The sequence below is a fragment of the Quercus lobata genome, chromosome 5 (genome assembly GCF_001633185.2).
Source record: "Quercus lobata isolate SW786 chromosome 5, ValleyOak3.0 Primary Assembly, whole genome shotgun sequence".
NCBI classification, from domain to species: Eukaryota; Viridiplantae; Streptophyta; class Magnoliopsida; order Fagales; family Fagaceae; genus Quercus; species Quercus lobata.
In genome coordinates, this window is record NC_044908.1 from 85,568,443 (window position 1) to 85,588,914 (window position 20,472).

Below are 20,472 nucleotides of genomic sequence, written 5' to 3' on the forward strand. Positions count from 1 at the left end.
GAGAGAGAGAGAAAAAAAACAAATTTGGTCTTAGGCACATCAATTATTGGAGAATAAATTATTCTTGTGGAGTGTTAGCTGTGGTGAGAGAGACCTCTATGAGTTGTATTTGGAGTTTGAGTTTCATGGGATTTTTAGTCATGACTAATTCTATGATAAATTTATTTGTAATTGCTGGTTAATATTCCATTGTAATGCATATAGTATGGTTGTATTAAAGGTTGAAGACTGAAGATTATATTCAGATTGTTGATTTGAAGATCTTAGTCAATTATGAAGACTTGATTGATCAATAAAAACTGGGATTTTGGACATAAACTTTTAGCCATAACTCACAAAACTCTTGGTCGAGCAACCCTGTTTTAGAAACCCATCGAGTTGGCTTTCCACTGGCTTTTCATAGGCATTTAAGTTTTAACCCCAAAACCCTACACCTACTTAAACAGAAATTCAATCCAAGTTACTAAGAGAGGAAGACGGTCACAAAACAGAGAAAAATACTTAAAAGAGAGAATTCCTTGGGCTTCCTACCTCTCCCATTGTTCATCTTTGAGAGATCTATTGTTCCAAACACGCACAATGATCACTAAAAGTTGTGTTGGAATTATGTTGAAACCTTAGAGCCAGACATCAAATCTTCAAGAAGTCTTGGGGGTAGCCGAGAGATCAGTTTACAAGTGATGTATACACTTGAGGCAATGCAGTGACAGAGCAAGAACTTGAACTTGGAGTTAAGGGAAGCCGCTTTGTTTGCTTGCTGTGTGTGGCTAAGCCGCTAAGAGGTTTTTTTTTGGTCTTTGATGCATGTGTCCACCGCTGAGTAAGGAAAAATTATTTTGTTTAAAATTTTTTAAAGAGTTAAGTTGTTTGTTTTGGGGTAAAATTAGTTTATTGGACTAATTTTTTTGGACTAGTATATTTTATTTTAGATTTTAGAATTTTTTTTAGGGTCTTTAAAAATTTAAAAATAGGAAAATGTTAGAACTACAAACTTTTTTACAAATTGCTGATGTGGTAAGTAGTTAATGGTAAGTAAAAAAGTTATGTAAGTGGTGTGCTCAGATTTAAACCAATAAGAATTAGTTATCTTAACAGTTTATAAAAATGTTGTAGAAAAGTTTATGACTATAACATTACTCTTAGAAGAATTAATGATATTGTTAAGAGGGGGTAAAATATAATTTTATAGAATACAATTGCTATAATTAGTACCTATACATATACTAATATTTATAAAAAAAAATTGAGACAGAGTGGCTCCGTCCATGAGGCAATGAGTAACTAACAAGGCTTAAGATATGTCCTATTAAAAAAAAAAAAATTAGGGTTTAAGATATGATCTACAATAGCTAGGTAGCACTGGCCGAAGCTTGGAGGGCTTGGATACTTAATTTGACTACAAATATGAAAAGTTGTATCAGTATTGTATGTAAGTTTTGATGGATAATATGCATTCTTGAAATCGATAGTTACCACATGAGATTATTACTTGTCTCATCTGAATCAGGATTTCATGTGGAAGATAGGATGGTTATCTTGTTTAATTTCGAATGAATTTCAAGTTGAACATAAAAATAATAAATAAATAAAAATAAATATTAGATTTTAAAAAAAAAAAAAATCAGAGAATTTCAAGCTTGATTTTAATGCTTTAACAGAATGTCCAAGCTTATTTTAGTCCGTTCCTTTCAAATCCTAGAACAGCAGAGAGAAGAGTCTCTTTGTCCAACAAATTATTACTTGTTTGTTCCATCACCCAAAAACTGTCCCCAAAAGCTTTGTTTGCATCTGGTAACAGAGAGGAGTGTAACAGAGTTCACTAGTTCAGTATGTCTCTCTTCTTGTACAAATTTGAAGTCATCTCCATTCATATATGACTATTTAATTTCTGTCTAACAGTTAAAGTTGAACTAAAACTCCTCCGACAGTTTGATTAGCTTTGCCATTGTCTGTCTTATGAAAGTAGATATACTTCTAAACATTTTATCTTCAAACAAATGACTGAAAACTTTCTGTGTGCAATCTGCCTTCAAGGAAATTGCTAGCCAATGGTTTACTTCTTCTTGGGGGTGCAATCTGCCTTTCTCGTGGTCACTCTAGCCTGGGTGCTAAAGTTGCCATGGCATACATCTTGACGAAGCTGAGTAAGCATGGTGCTTCATCAGATCAAAGTAGTCAAAGTTGAGGTACGTGACCTAGATGTATCATGACAGATTTTGGAGTATCTAGTAAAGTTTACTAGACATTTTATTAACTGAAGCGTGTTGCATGTAGCATCATTGTATCAAAAAAATTTGGGAATAAGGCTTAATTGTTGTTTTATATAGCATGTAGTGTAACTTACGTGCTTTTTTTTGTGGGGTGTTTTCCTGCCTTTACCTCTGCATCGAGAAGAGAATAAAGAGAAAGGCAAATGCGAAAGAAAACGATTTTGGAGCAAGGCTACTAACCCGGGGGGGAGTATATCCATATTGATTTGTTATGCGTTTCAGGTTGTAAATACTATATATATAATCAATGGACCCTTTTTAACTACTCATCTACAATTTTTTTTGGGTATGTAAATGCCCATATACTTCATTTGTAAATCTTCAAGATGTGAAAAGGATTAGAAACTGATCTAAGCAAGTCTTGTTTGACATTTAATATAGTTGGTTTTGATTTATCAGCCTTTGCATTTTATTATTGGAAAAGTTATCACAATTAGATCAACACTATCCCTTTCTGTTAAGAATATGCAGTACCGGCATATTAGCTAGATTCACTTGGAGCAGAGAGCTCAAGAGAATAAAAAGGAAATTTATTACTGTGATCCAACAAAAAAGATCTTGTTTTATTCTCTTCCTAAGTTATATTTGTGGAAGATGAACCATGATGCAGGCAAGTAAATTATGATTGATTAGCTAGAGAGGAGTCAGGAAATAGTAATACCATGATAGATTGTTCTGCTCTAAGTTATACAGGTTGTTAGAGACCATAACAAGTAAATGGTGTGCATGACTGATTTTGTCCTGTTCTTAAATCAAGGCATGACAGGCATACTGTATGTTGGGTTGGTAGCACTTGCTTAAGCCTCCTCTAGGGTCAGCTAAGGTTTATATGTGCTTATAACTGTCCCTTACTCTTTTGGTATAATTGAAGAATTTGATCATGAATCTTCTACATTTTTCTTCCTTGGTGCAAAAAGATACCATTTTTATTTTTTGTAAGTAAGAGGATACCATTCTATATTGTTGTTGAGGAGATCAGAAAGAATAGGAGAAATATGGGTTTAGATAATTCATTAGGGATCAGTGGTTTGGTTAAGGAATCATGTTATGATCAAGATCACAAATAAATTGCACCCTTCTTTCTCCTTTTTTCCTTATTTGTTTGGTGGGAATGTTTAGACAGAATGGACAAATTTTATAGATACTTTTTTTTTTAATGAATTTCTATTTAGTGCCATATATGATTTTTTTTCCCTTCTAATTTGTAAATATTTTTTTCCCTAAAAGAACATTCCATTCCAATGTATAAGCTAGCCAAAAGCACAAGCAGAAAAAAGGCTCCGAGAAGACCATTATGCTACTACAGATCTCCACTTATTATAGTAGATGGATTTTGAAGAAGTGAATAGTTGTCGTAAAAAAATCATCAGCAATATTATAAAGGGTCTCTGTCTCTCTCACTAATTATATTGAACATTAAAGAAATTTAAATATTATAGTATAAAAATGAAAAATTGCTACAAAGCAGAACACTGGTTATTCATATGCTTTGTCAAAAATAATAAACAAGAATATTACACGAAACTGTTATACAGTAAATGTAGAAAGCAGATTCTACTGAAAGTTGGTAGAAACTGCAGATAAATTCTTCTGAAGTTCAATATATCCATTTGAACTGATGTCTTTTCCCTTCAAGAAATTGGAGTACCAATGAGCAGAGAGCTTAGGTTGTCTTTTTAAATCCGGGTCATCCAAATCCACGAAGTATAGGCCGTAGCTTGAGTCATAGCCATCCAACATTTCAAATAAATCCAAGAAGGACCATGTAAAATAACCTCTTGTATTTGATCCATTCCTTCCAAGATTTTAAGAGTAGTAAGAGAAAAGTAATCACATCAAATTTTAGTAACTATGTACCAATTAAAAAGAAACAACCAAAAATATAATTAAGACCTATCATATATATATATATATATATATATTTTACAATAAGAGACTTTACTGGATGAGATGTATGGAATCCACATATCATGACACCCTTTTAATACATCTAGTGAAGCAACTAATTCATTTGATAAATTAGCAATAATTAGTCACATCTAGCTCTCTTTCAGGAAAAGATAATACACATATTAGTACATAACATAGGCAATATTCTTAATTTTTAATTCAGTAAATGTGTGAAATGAAGTCATCAAATCGTGAGTCACTATGCCTTGCTAATTATATATCAAAATTAGATTGCCAAATAAACCTAACAGCAAATAGAAATTTCAGTATAATATGTCAAGGAATGCAAGCAACTCAAATACAATTATGACAAGACTCTCACATCATGTATTAGGTTTATATAAAGTCTACAAACATACCTCACTGCATCAAGCAAACCGCCTATGTATCCATGCAAATATTTTACCCTAGGCCAGTCTTCCAGTGTTGAATTACGTCTTGTTCGTTGACCTGCAGAGAGATGTATGTCATGTCAGATTTCCTCAATTAGATGAAGTACCAACCTAATGCAAGCCCTATGCTAGAAGAGTATACCCAAAGGAAGAATGAGCAATATTTCAACTAGCAACATGAAGAAAATTTGAAACTATTCTATAAATTTTAGTTATTCTTTCAATGAATTGGTTGATTATTTCAAACTGTTACAAACCATTAATTTGTGCATTATGATACTTTAAATATTCCTACCAATAGATATATCAATAATTTATTAAATATTTGTCACATTCTGCCACAGTTGCCCTGTGTATTGCAGCATACATCCAAATAATCATACTCTCATAGTGGCTTTTTTTTTTTTTTTTGGGTTTATTTTCTTTCTTCTTCCTTTTTTTTTGGCTGCAATTTGATTTCCATTCATCACTTAGATGATGTTTTCCATGATTTTAGTCCAGCTACTGAGTATCTCTATAAAAATTGACATAACTGCTCCAATAATGAAATAAAAAAAGAAGTTAAAATGGAAGGAAATGTTTATACTTTATAAAGATTTATTTATTTGCAATGCAAGTCTACAGCTTGCGAAAATATACTTTGACAATTGATTTTGCTGTCACGTTATAATTTAGTAATATTTATCATTGATCCTTTTTAATTGAAACTATGATCAAATTCTCAGTGTGGAATCTGTGGTCAAATGTACTAACACAAAAGTTCTTGTAAAAACTATTTTGACAAGACAAAAGCAAATTATCATGCCTTACAAATTATAATACTCCATTGCAGCTGAAATGATCAATACTGCTACTATTAACAAATTTTCACAGTTAAAGGACTGCATGCGCGCACGAACACAGAGAGAGAGAGAGAGAGAGAGAGAGAGAGAGAGACCATTTTCATGAATGTAAACAGGAGGGTTGCCATAAACTTGCTTGATATACTCCAGGATTCCTTGCAGACCCCAGGGTACGATTGCATACTGAGTCAAACAAACTGATTAGTAATGCACTGAAATAACCAGTAGAAGCAAACTGGCCTTTAATTTTTATGTTCAGCCTCTCACCTCAAATGTCGATGTATCATTTCGAATGCCTGCCACAACCAAAAAATTAGTTAGTTATTTCAGTTCCATATCTAAACTAGATGAGCATAGCTACAACTGCTTAACACACAGGTTACACTGGCCAAGACTTCACGTGTCAACAAATACAGGACACCATAAACAAATATTAGAATGAAGCCTAATTCATAGATGGGTGATCAGAATTGACTTTGTAAGCTCAATCAAACTAAAACAAAGTAATGAAATCCAAGCTGAAAATAGTTTTAAAGTTAATAATTTTTGTTTCATTTGTCCGTCATTATCAACCTATTCCACTAAAATCCCAACAATGTGTCAAAAACATACTTGTTAACTGTACTGCCATGTCTGCCATAGCATCTCTATCTTCTGTATTTACGCTGCTCGGGTTATCCTTGACATACATTGTGATGTAATGATTTACTCCAATGAAGTCAAATGAACCTTTAACCTGACTGGATTCAGCATAGGTAAAGGACGGAAGTCTAGAGCCTACAATCTTTTTCATGGTCTGAGGATAGTCTCCAAATACCAAGGGATTCACAAACCTGCAGCACAAAGCAAGGAATAGTTGCAAAAAGCTTGAATAAATTCTGAGATCCAATTCATTTGCAGATTGCTAAAGGAAATTGGACATGAGAAGTTTTAACAGGGCAAAACGAAATCCACAAAACTGTATGATAACTTTTATTTCTCATGCCTTCTCAGAAAGACATTAGAATTGACTGATTCCAGACTAAAATGACGAAAGCCGAAGAGATAGACAATCACACAAACAAATGAAAGAAAACAGATACCACTTCATACATGAAATTAGAACTTACCATCCCAAGTAAAAGTCGTTGGCTCTTTGAGTGGCAATTTTATCTTCAGTACTGTTTGTTCGAGGAACAAACCAATAGGAAAAGACATTCAGCCCTATAACACCATGCTGCTTGTCCTGCATCACCCACAGTTTCTCTAAATTGGCACTTTGATATATATATATATATATATATATATTCATAACATTCAAATTCATGTTTCCCAAATGAAAAATGATGGCCTAAATGAAAAGAAGTAGTGAATTTTTAAACATGCTGGGATGATCAAGCATGATGATTGTCCTTGAACGTCAAATAATAGGGCAATTTATATAGGATTTTACTAATGTGTGCCCTGAGGGCACACAATAGTAAACCAATTTTGGAAAAAGTTTATTGGAAATTGAAAAAGTTTTGACAACTTTTTCAATTCCCAAGAAAACTTTTCCCAAAATGGATTTGTTAATGTATGCCATTAGGGCATACATTAACCGGACCCATTTATATATTTGCTACATTGGTCAAAATGCTGACAACAAACAGATTGAATCATACCTGGTATCTTTTCTTGTACAATCTAGCAGCTGAAGCATGTGCCAGCAGGACATGATGAGCTGCCATGTACGGTTCAGTTGAGGAGTTGCCTGTAGAGCAGTTAACTCCATATGGAGGTGAACATCGCTGAGGAGGCAGAAGTCCAACATCGTAACCCCCAAGCACAAACACATTGGCCTCATTCATAGTAGTCCAATATGAAACCCTGTCACCAAACTTTCTGAAGCACACATCTGCATATCCCGTGAAGTCTTTCCTGCATCCAGATCTAATTATTAATTCACACTCCTAGCAAAGGTTTGTGCTAAGTGAAGGAAATGTATATACTTTTAAGTGAAAGTGGCGTATGATGGAAAAGGGTACAGAACCATACACAATCTTCCGACTAACCCATCCTCCATACTCGTCTTCAAGTGCTTGAGGAAGATCAGTGTGGTGTAATGTAACATGTGGTTGTATTCCTGTGTGCAATCAAGAGGAGAAGAATCTCAGCTAAAGGAAACTCATTTTTATATTAGCTTATTGGAAGTACTTTTTTTTCTTCCTTGTTTAAAAAAAAAAAACCAAAAAAAAAACGCCTTCATTGTTAAGAAAATGGCATTATCAACATCAATGATGGATGCTGGCTATAACCGTGGCTGATTAGCTCATTGATGAGATTGTTGTAATATTGCAAACCCTTTGGATTAACTGCTCCTCTTCCACCTGAAAGTTAGACCATCAGAAGTTTAAGCGTGAGAGAAAGAACCAGAAATAACTTATTTTTTGTTTAGTTAAAGTGAGTGACAGTTATGTGATAATACTTGGGATAAGCCGTGACCATGATATGGAAAACCTATAGGCTTCTAAACCCATGTCTTTCATGAGCTGAACATCCTCCTGCAGAATTAAACGAATGTAGTCATACATAAAAGATTATAATGTGTGTTTTTGACAGTTGATTATGCTTGCTTGGTCAGGACATAACCATATAGTTGTTACAAGAAATATCAGACAGAGAGAATAGTTAGCTTCATGTGTAAACCAAAAGATGATTAATTGAGCTCAAATATGGGATCGGTATTTATGGTAAAAGACCTTTAAGAAAGGCTCATTACATAGACTGACCTTGTATTTATGGTACCCATCACATGCTATGTCCCCACTGGCTCCATGCATATTCCCTGAAATATGAGTTGGGCCAATTAGGCAGCCGATTCTCAGATATAGACAGATATGTCTCAACTTATAATGGACAAGTCCATTTGAGGAAAGAGGCTAGCTTTTTCTTCTATGCTGCTACCACAAGTGCAATTGAAGCATTCCATTTTTAAGTTCTGACAAAAAGGCATGGTTTTGTGACAAGGAGCAGGCTAGTAATAAGTCTTACATATCTAAGCCCAACAGACCAATGATCATTCTTTTACTAATTAGTATATTTCACCAAGCTTTTTGTTGTTCAAGGATCAAATCAATTACACTTACAACTATCATTTTAGATTATCTTTTTGATTGATAGAATTATTAGTTATATCTCATGACTTTCTCTCATAACAATGTGATGCATATATTTCCATGTGTTAAAATTTTCACAATAACGGTCTGTATCATGTCTTGTAACCAGGTTCTTAATGTACTTTAAACCAAACAGGCCCCCCCTTCCGCTGCGCTTGTTCATGCCTTAAGTTACTAAAAAGATGAGATGTGTAAGAGAGATTACTTACCCAAAAGAGAGACAGACAGAGAAGCTAATTAAGCCTGACGAAAAAGACAAATTGTACTTTTGTTTCATAGATAAAAAGATAAAAACAAAATGTAGTTCTCATCTTCATAAATATATAAGTTCCTCCTAGGGAGCCCCAAGCTTTAAAATAAAGGATAATGTATTAGAGTTCATTTTTCTTGGACACATTAGGCTATTTGTTTTTCCTTTTACTTTTGCAAAACTCCTATTCCAACATGTCATCAGCCACTCCACTCCTTTTACCAACAATTTTTCCTCTTTTTTGGTAATATTTAGTAATAAAAAAAATAATATCTATGCTGCATATAATAATGTAGGTTTAGTAATTAATTTTGGTTTAGTTTTCCAACTCTTCTCACTTTCTTAACTCTTATTCTTCCAATAATTCTTCACTTTACCATTATTGTTCCTCCAACTCTCTATCTCCCTATCTTGACTCTTCTTCTCCCCTATCTTCTTTTCTATAAATTTCCTATTACTTACTCTATACCTCTCTCCCATCCATTCCATGTTCTTCCTAAAACAAAAAAGGCGATTTTTCTTTCCCTCTCTCTTTATTCGATTTTCTTCTTCTTCTTTTTTTGGTGGATTTATTATTGTTTTTCCCACATTTGTGGTGAATTTCTTATTCTTTCATGCAGTTTTGTTTTAGGTTGATATATTTTGGCATTTGGATTCCCCGTCACAAGCTCCCTCTCTCATGAATTTGGTGGGCCTCAAAAGTGTTTGTTTCATTTTTTTTTCCCTTGATTTATAAATGTTGATAGGCAATTATTTTTGTTTGAATTGAGAAAGTTTGGATTTTAAGAAAGTCTGTTTTTGGAAGTAATTGTCAATTCCTAAAGTACTTTCACACACGCATAAACTTTTGTAAATAATGTTTGTCTACAAATAAATATTTTCACCTTACTTTTCAATATAAAACATAACAATATTTGAATATAAAAATATATATTAACATGTGCTGACCTGCGTGGGCGAATGTATCCCATATGCTGGGGGTCCTCCCATCTACGTTTGCTGCACCTTCAACCTTTCACAAACGATTGAAGAAACAAAAAAATATAAATAATAATTAAAAAGAGGAGATGAGTTCAAGATACACCTGATCTAATTTTTTAGAGTTACATCTTTTTTAAAAAAAGACTCTCATTATTTACAAATATTCTTATTAAAATTTCATTAATTACCCTTATTTATATTACATTCTAAACCTATCTCTAAATTCAAAAATATCTAACGTCTGACTCTCTCTCTCTCTCTCTCTACGTTTCTCTCTCTCTCTCCATCTCCTCCACCATTGCTCCACCTCCACAGGTTGCCGGCAGAAAAGTATTGTGTGATTTGTTCTAAACTTGACATTAGTAGGAAGAGGGTCATCCATGACCCTCAGTGTACATGCCATAACTCACCCCCCATTTCTTCTTCTTCCTCTACATCCTCATCTTCTTCATAGCCACATCATCATAGCAAAGCTTTTTCTCTGTTTCGTTTTTCATTTTATTTCATTTTTTGGACTTTTTCATTTGTAGATAGATAGAGAATCATCAACCCAAATGACGGGGGGATGAGGTGAGCACATAAATTGAATAATGCCAGTTTGTAATCTTTTTGGCTTGGGGATAATGTTCTTTTATTCTAAATCTGAACTGGGTTTGTTTGTGTGGTTGCTATATAAAAAGCAAGCACGTCATACTCAAGCTAATGATCATTCAGGAATTTCAACAAACAGGTGAGAGACATATTAAATTTGTCCATGAAACACATGCATTCATGCGTATAATTTGAACAAGGAATCTTTATAGATAAACCAAGAATTGGTGAGCATCATACCTGAGCAAAAACAAGAAAACATTTTTTTTTTTTTTTGGTCACAATATATGTTTTAAGTCCTCCATTAGTTGGAGTCTCTCCGTTATCTTCAATGCAGTGTTCGGCTTTTTTTTTTTTTTTTTTTTTCTTCCTGCCGGCAACATGTGGAGGTGGAGCAGTGGTGGAGGAGACATAGAGAGAAACGTAGAGAGAGAGAGAGAGAGAGAGAGAGAGAGAAAGAGAGAGAGAGAGACGTTTTTGAGTTTAGATACATGTTTAGAACTTAATAAATGATGATAATCTTAATAAGAATATTTAAAATAATGGGTGTTTTTTTTTACCGTTAAATCTATTTAAATTTAATTATTTAAAAAATATCTTAAATAAACATATAATCATTAACACATAAAAAGAAGCAAAAGGAATTTTAAGTGATTACCTGATAAGCTGAGGAAGCAGCACCAAACACAAAGTCAGGTGGGAAATCATCTCTGCTAAACGTATCAGTTCTTAAAACTAGTGCTGCTAAACTTGTCAGCAAAACTAGCCTCAACATTTTCCTCCTGTTTTAGCAGGAGCCTCGCAGTACTCTCTCTCTCTCTCTCTCTCTATACATATATGATATGTGCTGTTAAAGAACATACGCAACATAGTTTTAGATGCCTATTGGATTCCTTAAAAAAAAAAGAATCTTATTGGATTGGTCCATTCATGAGTCCTACGGTCCTACCGCATACACATAGCTTTAATTTATGGCCAGATTTTTTTATTTTATTTTATTTTTATTTGCCTTTGAGAAAGCATGGTAAAGACAGGATTGAATTGCACTCTATGCTTGGTATTATAAGCCTCTACTTGGATTAACTGCAACCAAGTAATCTATATCTATATATTGGGTAAATTCCATTTGGGCTTTTCTCAATTATTTTAGGGATTAAACTGGCTTTAGGGACCAAATTGATTAGTTTTGAAAAGTTTTGGACTTGGTTGACATTAGTCAAAACCTCAGAGTATATTAGTGGAATTTAACCCTATATTTTTATTAATTTTTTTTTAGAGATAATTATAATATATTGCTAATTTCACAGCTTGAACATTTTTCCTCCTAAACCTCCAAACACTCTGTACATGGAGAGGTGTCAATTTAGCTATAAGGCTTTTGACCTATATTTTTATTAATTGAAGCAGTATTTTGAGTGAGACAAAAATTTTCAGATATATATATATTCAAAATTTTTTACTTGTCTATTTAATTGATGCACAATAAAAATGGTGTTAGTAGTGGACTCATGTGAACCATGGGTTGCCAAAAGTGATAAATTTTGTCCAAAAATTTTATTTAGCAACAAAAGCACCATAAAATAAGCCTGTATTTTTTTGGACCAAATCAAGAACTCACAAGAGCTGGTCATCCTCCCTTGCACTACCCAGCGTTGCCATCTTCAGTTTCTGACAAACCGCACAAGAAAATATAAAAAAGTTCATACTTTTAACCCATTTTGGTTCATTTGCATATTTCATTCAATCCAATACTCCCTGATAAATAAGCTACCAAAATATAAGTTAGCCAAACACACATGGAGATAAGGCCTTGTGTAATGCAGTGTACTAGAGATCTCCACGTATCAAAGTAGATGACTTTTGAAGAAGTGAATAGTTGTTGTCCTTGAAATTGTCAGCAATATCAGAAAGGACCTCTATCTCTCTCACTTAAATATATTGAAGAACATCAAAGATGTCTATATACCATTTTGTGCACAAATGAAAAATTGCTACAAAGCAGCACACTGTTGGTTCATATACTTTGACAAAAGAAAAGAAAAAAAAGAAGAGAAAAAGAATAATAAACAAACCATTATACAAAGTAAATGTACAAAGCCTAATCTACTCAAGTAAATAAGGAGAAACTGCAGATATATTCTTCTTAAGTTCAATATATTCATCAGAACTGATGTTTTTCCCCTTCAAGAAATTGAAGTACCAATGAGCAGAGAGCTTAGGTTGTCTTTTTAAATCCGGGTCATCCAAATCCACGAAGTATAGGCCGTAGCTTGATTCATAGCCATCCAACATTTCAAATAAATCCAAGAAGGACCATGTAAAATAACCTCTTGTATTTGATCCATTCCTTCCAAGATTTTAAGAATAGTGAGATAAAAGTAATCACATCAAATTTTAGTAACCGTGTATCAATTAAAAAGAAACAACCAGAAATATAATTAAGACCTATCATATGATTTTTTTTGTAGATATAAACATATGGCATCCATCTCATATTGGTTTATTTGACAATGAGAGACTTTACTAGATGAGATAATTGGAATCTACATATCATGGTACCCTTTTAATTGATCAAGTGAAGCAACTAATTCCATTTGATTAATTTTTGTAGCACTAATTAGTCACATCAAACTCTCTTTCCAGAAAAGATAATACAAATATTAGGTCATAACATCTACATTAATCTTATTTTTGAATTCACTATATTTGTGAGATGGAATCATCCAATCATGAGCCACTGGTATGCTAATTATCTTCCAAAATTAACTTGGCAAATAAACCTAACAGCAAATAGAAATTTCTGTCAAGGACTGCAAACAACTCAAAGAAAATTATGACAAGACTCTCACATCATCATGTGTTAGGTTTATATAAGGTCTACAGACATACCTCAATGCATCAAGCAAAGCCCCAATATGTCCATGCAAGTAGTTCACCCTTGGCTCATCTTCCAATGATGAATTGCGTCGTGTTTTCTGTCCTGCAAAAACATTACAACCAAGATTATGTTTCTCCCTAACAAAAAAAAGAAAAAAAGATTAAGTTTCTCAATTAGAGGATCACATAAAATGAGAATAAAATTGGATTTTGAACTTAATCTACCTACTACCCCCAAACACGAACAACAATCATAAGTTAGAACAAATGGTATTTCAAAGGGCAATGGAAGAAAATATGAAAGATTCAATTAGGGTTTATTTTTTTAAGTAACTCATTTGTTCATTGTTTGATCACTTTTACTTTGAATGGTGCAAACATTTGAGAGCGAGAGTAAAACAATTGACGCTCTATCAAACATTTAGTAATGGATATTGATCCTCTATGCAGGCTACCAATTGAATGTTGTTTCAGATAATGTATTATTATTTTTTTTTTTTTTGAGAAAGTGATAATGTATTATTAAATGCCACATTGTGATGGTAGTCTGTATATTTCTATGTCCATCTATCAAGTCCACGTACCAAAACTAGCAACAGCTTTTACAAATATTAAAATTGAAGATAATGTAAAAGAAATTCTTCTCATTTGCTACTAAGTCTGCCAATAAAGGCTAATTATGCGCTCTTTAGTTACCTAATATTTGTGTTTCAAAATGAGGAAGCAAGATTCAGTTTTAATATAAAGAAACTTATATTATGAGGACTAAAATCATTAAAAGAAAATTGTGCGTGTTAAAAATAATATTTCTAACGAAATGCCCTCTAGCATTACTTTGATGAATTATTCTTCAGTTCCAAGGGAGGAAGAAGCACACATACAAACACTCTTTATGCATGAGGACACGTGTGTTTGTGTGTGTGTGTGTGAGAGAGAGAGAGAGAGAGAGAGACCATTCTCATGAATGTAAATAGGAGGATTTCCATAAGCTTGCTTGAAATACTCCAGCAGTTCTTGCAAAGCCCAAGGCGTAGTTGGAAACTGAGTCAAATAGGCTAGTTAGTATTACACCGATATGACCTTCACAAGTAAACCATCTCTGCATTTTGTGCTCATGTTCTCACCTCATTTATAGATGTATCGTTTTGAATAGCTGCACAGTAGGGCAAGTAGTATTCTACTTCAGGTTCATCTCTAAAGACTAGGTAACAAAATGGTGAATTTATTAAGGACCATCATGTATAAAACAATAGAATGAATCCCAGATTGGAAAATTCAACAACAGACAAAAAGAGTTGAATTGGTAAGCTGAGAAAGGCTATAAGGTAATCTGATCACTGGTGAAATTAGTCCCCATTTTGATGGGTCTATATATAATAAAACATACCTGACAAGTCTATTGCCATGTCTGCATCAAAGTCTCTGACCTCCATGTTTAGTTTGCTGGAGTCATCCTTGATGTAAAGCGTGGCATAGTAATTTAATCCTAGAAAGTCAAATGAGCCCTTAACCAGATTTGATTCAAGATTGGTGAAGGCTGGAAGTCTCGAGCCTACATTTTTTTTCATTACATCTGGATAGTCTCCATAAACCAAGGGATCCGCATACCTGCACGGCCAAGCAGATCATGATAGCCTAAAACATAATGAATTCCGAACCTGGCTTACATACGACTTATATTCCAAAAATTAAAAAATCAGATGTTTTCACATTAAAAAACTAAATTATTCTTGTGGAGTGTTAGCTGTGGTGAGAGAGACCTCTATGAGTTGTATTTGGAGTTTGAGTTTCATGGGATTTTTAGTGATGACTAATTCTATGATAAATTTATTTGTAATTGCTGGTTAATATTCCATTGTAATGGATATAGTATGGTTGTATTAAAGGTTGAAGACTGAAGATTATATTCAGATTGTTGATTTGAAGATCTTAGTCAATAATGAAGACTTGATTGATCAACAAAAACTGGGTTTTGGACATTAACTTTCAGCCATAGCGCACAAAACTCTCGGTCGAGCAACCCTATTTTAGAAACCCATCGAGTTGGCTTTACACGGGCTTTTCATAGGCACTTAAGTTTTAACCCCAAAACCCTACACCTACTTAAACAGAAATTCAATCCAAGTTACTAAGAGAGGAAGACGGTCACAAAACAGAGAAAAATACTTAAAGAGAGAATTCCTTGGGCTTCCTACCTCTCCCATTGTTCATCTTTGAGAGATCTATTGTTCCAAACACGCACAATGATCACTAAAAGTTGTGATGGAATTATGTTGAAACCTTAGAGCCAGACATCAAATCTTCAAGAATTCTTGGAGTAGCCGAGAGACCAGTTTACAAGTGATATATAGACTTGAGGCAATGCAGTGACAGAGCGAAAACTTGGAGTTAAGGGAAGGGGCTCTGTTTGCTGGCTCTGTGTGACTAAGCCGCTAAGAGGGTTTTTTTTTTTTGGTCTTTGATGCATGTGTCCGCTGCTGAGTAAGGAAAAATTATTTTGTTTAAAATTTTTTAAAGAGTTAAGTTGTTTGTTTTGGGGTAAAATTAGTTTACTGGACTAATTTTTTTGGGCTAGTATATTTTATTTTAGATTTTAGATTTTTTTTAGGGTCTTTAAAAATAGGAAAATGTTAGAACTACAAACTTTTTTACAAATTGCTAATGTGGTAAGTAGTTAATAGTAAATAAAAAAGTGATGTAAGTGGTGTGCTCAGATTTGAACCAATAAGAATTAGCTATCTCAACAGTTTATAAAAATGTTGTAGAAAAGTTTATGACTATAGCATTACTCTTAAAAGAATCAATGATATTGTTAAGAGTGATAAAATATAATTTTATAGAATACAATTGCTATAATTGGTACCTATACATATACTAATATTTATAAAAAAAAAAAAAAAAAATTTGAGACAGAGTGGCTCCGTCCATGAGGCAATAAGTAACTAATGAGGCTTAAGATATGTCCTATAAAAAAAAATAAAAAAGGCTTAAGATATGATCTACAATAACTAAGTAGCACTGGCTGAAGCTTGGAGGGCTTGGGTACTTAATCTGGCTACAAATATGAAAAGTTGTATCAGTACTGTATGTAAGTTTTGATGGATAATATGCATTCTTGAAATTGATAGTTACCACATGAGATTATAACTTGTCTCATCTAAATCAGGATTTCATGTGGAAGATAGGATGGTTATCTTGTTTAATTTCGAATGAATTTCAAGTTGAACTTAAAAATAATAATAAAAAAATAAAAAATCAGAAAATTTCAAGCTTGATTTTAATGCTTTAACAGAATGTCCAAGCTTATTTTAGTCGGTTCCTTTCAAATCCTAGAACAGCAGAGAGAAGAGTCTCTTTGTCCAACAAATTATTACTTGTTTGTTCCATCACCCAAAAACTGTCCCCAAAAGCTTTGTTTGCATCTGGTAACAGAAAGGATTGTAACAGAGTTCACTAGTTCAGTATGTCTCTCTTCTTGTACAAATTTGAAGTCATCTTCATTCATATATGACTATTTAATTTCTCTCTAACAGTTAAAGTTGAACTAAAACTCCTCCGACAGTTTGATTAGCTTTGCCATTCTGTCTTATGAAAGCAGATCTACTTCTAAACATTTTATCTTCAAACAAATGACTGAAAACTTTCTGTGTGCATGCATGCATGCACATGTGACTGACTGAATGAGGTTGGAAAAACCTGAATTATGTTATTTGAAATTGAAACTGAAGAAGGTTACAGGATATTTATTACAGTTTTTGAAAAAACTAAGCTCCGAAGTAGGATATTGGTAAATAATATACTTCTAGAAAACAATAAACAGCAGCAGTGCAGAACCAAGGTATACTAGCACACCATTATGCAACAAGGAATTGAAGAATCTACCGAGAGAAGTGAGCATGGGAAAATGCAGTCAAATTCTTCTCAAGTTTGATAAACCCATCTGAACTGACACCTTTAGTCTTCAAGAAATGGGAGTACCAATGAGCAGAAAGCTTTGGTTGCCTTTTTAAATCCGGGTCATCCATGTCTATATAGTACAGGCCATAGCTTGATTCAAAGCCGCCCAATAGCTCAAATAAATCCAAGAAGGACCATTGAAAATAGCCTCTCGTATTTGATCCATTCCTTCCAAAATTAGATTTGAGAAAGAGAAAAAGAAGGGGGAATTATGTCAAAGAAGTAAAAACCATATATCAATGCAAAGAAACATTTAGAAACTTATAATAATGCTCTCCAATGTATAAATTAGCTGATGACAGCTAACTTAGTTTTAAGGAAAACATGAGGGAATATACATATCAGATCATCCATCAATCTAGTTTTACAAGTGTATGAAATGGAATTAATTGTGATGATTATGTTTCTTAAGTGAGACTTTAGGTGATAAGTTTGTTAAATTTAGTGTTGGCAAATTAGACAACAGTTTATGAACTTTCTCTCCTCACCACGTGTTGTGCAGAGAAATGTAAAAATATCTTGTTGTGTTATTGGTATTGGACAAGAGACAGTTAGAGAACTCTTCTGATGTATTAAGTTTTAGGTTCTATTAGTATTTTGAGCCACTTCTGTGTGATCTCCCTAATTTGCGATGTGACCACTGAGATAGGATCAGGATGTCAAGAGTTGCAGACACTCAGATTATAGTGAAGGTAATATTTAAAATAATTTTAGATTTTTTTAAATATTTAAACAGAAATCAATAGAAAATGGGCATACCTCAGTGCATTAAGCAAAGCCCCAATATGTCCATGCAAGTAGTTCACCCTTGGCTCATCTTCCAATGATGAATTGTGTAGTGCTCTGTATCCTGCAAAAACAATACAACAAAGATTAAGTTTCTCCCTACCCAAAAAAAAAAAAAAAGATTTTTTTTCTCAATTAGAGCAGAGGATCACGTAAAATGAGAATAAAATTGGATTTTGAACTTAAATACCCCCTAACATGAACAGCAATCATAAGTTAGAACAAATGGTATTTGAGAGGGAAATGGAAGAAAATATGAAAGATTCAATTAGGATTTATTTTTTTAAGTAACTCATTTGTTCATTGTTTGATCACTTTTACTTTGAATGGTGCAAACATTTGAAAGCGAGAGTAAAACAGTTGACATTCTATCAAACATTTAGTTCATGGATATTGACCCTCTATGCAGGCTACCAATTGATTGTTGTTTCAGATAATGTATTATAAAATGCCAAATAGTGATGGTAGTCTGTATATTTCTATGTCCATCTATCAAGTCCATATACCAAAACTAGAGAAAGCTTTTACAAATATTAAAATTGAAGATAAAGTAAAAGAAATTTCTTCTCATTTGCAACTAAACCTGCCAATAAAGGCTTATTATGCGCTCTGTAGTTACCTAATATTTGTGATTCAAAATGAGGAATCAAGAGTCACTTTTAAAATAAAGAAACTTATATTAAGAGGACTAAAATCATGATAAGAAAATTCTATGTTAAAAATCATATTTCTATCAAAATGACCTCTAGCATTACTTTGATGAATGATTCTTCAGTTCTAACGGAGCAAGAAGCACACATACAAACAAACTCTTTGTGCATGAGTGCACGTGTGTGTGTGTGTGTGTGTGTGTGTGTGTGAGAGAGAGAGAGAGAGAGAGAGAGAGACCATTCTCATGAATGTAAATAGGAGGATTTCCATAAGCTTGCTTGAAATACTCCAGCAGTTCTTGCAAACCCCAAGGCTCAATCGAAAACTGAGTCAAATAGGCTAATTAGTATTACACCGATATGACCTTTACAAGTAAACCATCTCTGCATTTTATGTTCATGTTCTCACCTTATTTACTGATATATCATTTTGAATAGCTGCACAATAGGACAAGTAGTATGCTACTTCAGTTTCATCTCTAAATACTCGGTTACACAATGGTGAATTTATTGAGAACCATCATGTATAAAATAATAGAATGAAGCCCAAATTGTAAAATTCAACAACAGACAGACAGAGTTGAATTGGTAAGCTGAGAAAGGCTAGAAGGTAATCTAATCACTGGAGAAATTAGTCCCCATTGTGATGAGTCTATATATAATAGAATATACCTGTCAACTCTATTGCCATGTCTGCATCAAAGTCTCCAACGTCCATGTTTAGTTTGCTGGAGTCATCCTTGATGTACAACATGTTATAGTAATTTAATCCTAGAAAGTCAAATGAACCCTTAACCAGATTTGATTCAAAATTGGTGAAGGCTGGAAGTCTTGAGCCTAAATATTTTTTCATTACATCAGGATAGTCTCCATAAACCAAGGGATCTGCATACCTGCAATGCCAATCAGATCATGATAGCCTAAAATATAAAGAATTCCGAACCTTGCTTATATATGGCTTATAATGCAAAAATTAAAAAATCAGATGTTTTCACAATAAAAAACAATAAAAAAAAAAACTAAACCAAAAGAATCTCAAACTTTGTAATGACTACTTGCATTAGGGCTATACCATATTCACATTACACTTCATAGACGCCACAATGAGATGACAGCATGTAAGTTCAATTTGTTTGTGAATGTGTAACTTACCAACCAATCTGGAAGTCCATGGCTCTTCGAGCGGCAATAACATCTTCAGTTTTGTTTGTTAGAGGAAGAAGCCAGAAAGCTAAGAGATTGATTCCTATAAATCCATGCTGCTGGTCCTGCATTGCCGGCACTCAATTTGTTCATATATATGTTCCCAATTTTTCATTATATTTTTTTTCCCCTTGGTATGTGTTGTTCTAAAAGTTTAGAACAAAGACACAAAGGTACTGAAAAGAGGGTGCTTCTTTCTTCAGGCTGAAAAACCCAAGCATGATCTTCATTTTTGAACATCATATAGTTAAGGCATAACATTGATTAATTCATTAAATTGACCAAGCCACTTGAAATGAATAGCTTCGATAGTACCTGGTACTTTTCCTTGTATAATCTAGCAGCTGATGCATGTGCTAACAAGATATGATGAGTTGCCAAGTATGGCTCAGTTGAGGAGTTGCCTCTGGTGCAATTAATGCCAAATGGAGGAGAACAATGTTCAGGTGGCAGAAATCCCGATTCATAACCCGCCATTACGAACACATTGGCCTCGTTCATAGTACTCCAATGTAACACCCTGTCACCAAAATTCCTGAAGCAGACATCTGCATATGCCGTGAAGTCTTTCCTGCATCCACATCTA

General features: G+C 33.6%; 1 protein-coding gene across 6 annotated transcripts in view; it reads right to left on the reverse strand.

The window, feature by feature from the left end:
* Positions 1-20,472, reverse strand: part of LOC115992586 (beta-glucosidase 11-like) — a 74,027-nt gene that overhangs the window by 50,130 nt on the left and 3,425 nt on the right. Inside the window, exons 1-13 of one of the 6 annotated variants that reach the window (XM_031116808.1) lie at positions 11,072-11,188; positions 9,790-9,853; positions 8,205-8,260; positions 7,901-7,976; positions 7,731-7,802; positions 7,471-7,558; positions 7,098-7,353; positions 6,564-6,679; positions 6,067-6,287; positions 5,722-5,750; positions 5,550-5,637; positions 4,580-4,670; positions 3,668-4,065 (exon numbers count right to left, since the gene is read on the reverse strand). The exons of 1 other annotated variant lie outside the window; for it this stretch is intronic. In XM_031116808.1, the coding sequence (XP_030972668.1) occupies positions 3,825-4,065; positions 4,580-4,670; positions 5,550-5,637; positions 5,722-5,750; positions 6,067-6,287; positions 6,564-6,679; positions 7,098-7,353; positions 7,471-7,558; positions 7,731-7,802; positions 7,901-7,976; positions 8,205-8,260; positions 9,790-9,853; positions 11,072-11,188 (1,515 nt within the window). In that variant the 3' untranslated portion in view covers positions 3,668-3,824. Of the gene's footprint in view, positions 1-3,667; positions 4,066-4,579; positions 4,671-5,549; positions 5,638-5,721; positions 5,751-6,066; positions 6,288-6,563; positions 6,680-7,097; positions 7,354-7,470; positions 7,559-7,730; positions 7,803-7,900; positions 7,977-8,204; positions 8,261-9,789; positions 9,854-11,071; positions 11,329-16,971; positions 17,416-18,006; positions 18,098-18,921; positions 19,010-19,092; positions 19,122-19,355; positions 19,577-19,835; positions 19,952-20,201; positions 20,458-20,472 lie in introns of those variants that run through there. 4 more of the 6 variants (XM_031116807.1, XM_031116805.1, XM_031116811.1 and 1 more) reach the window with 4 other exon arrangements.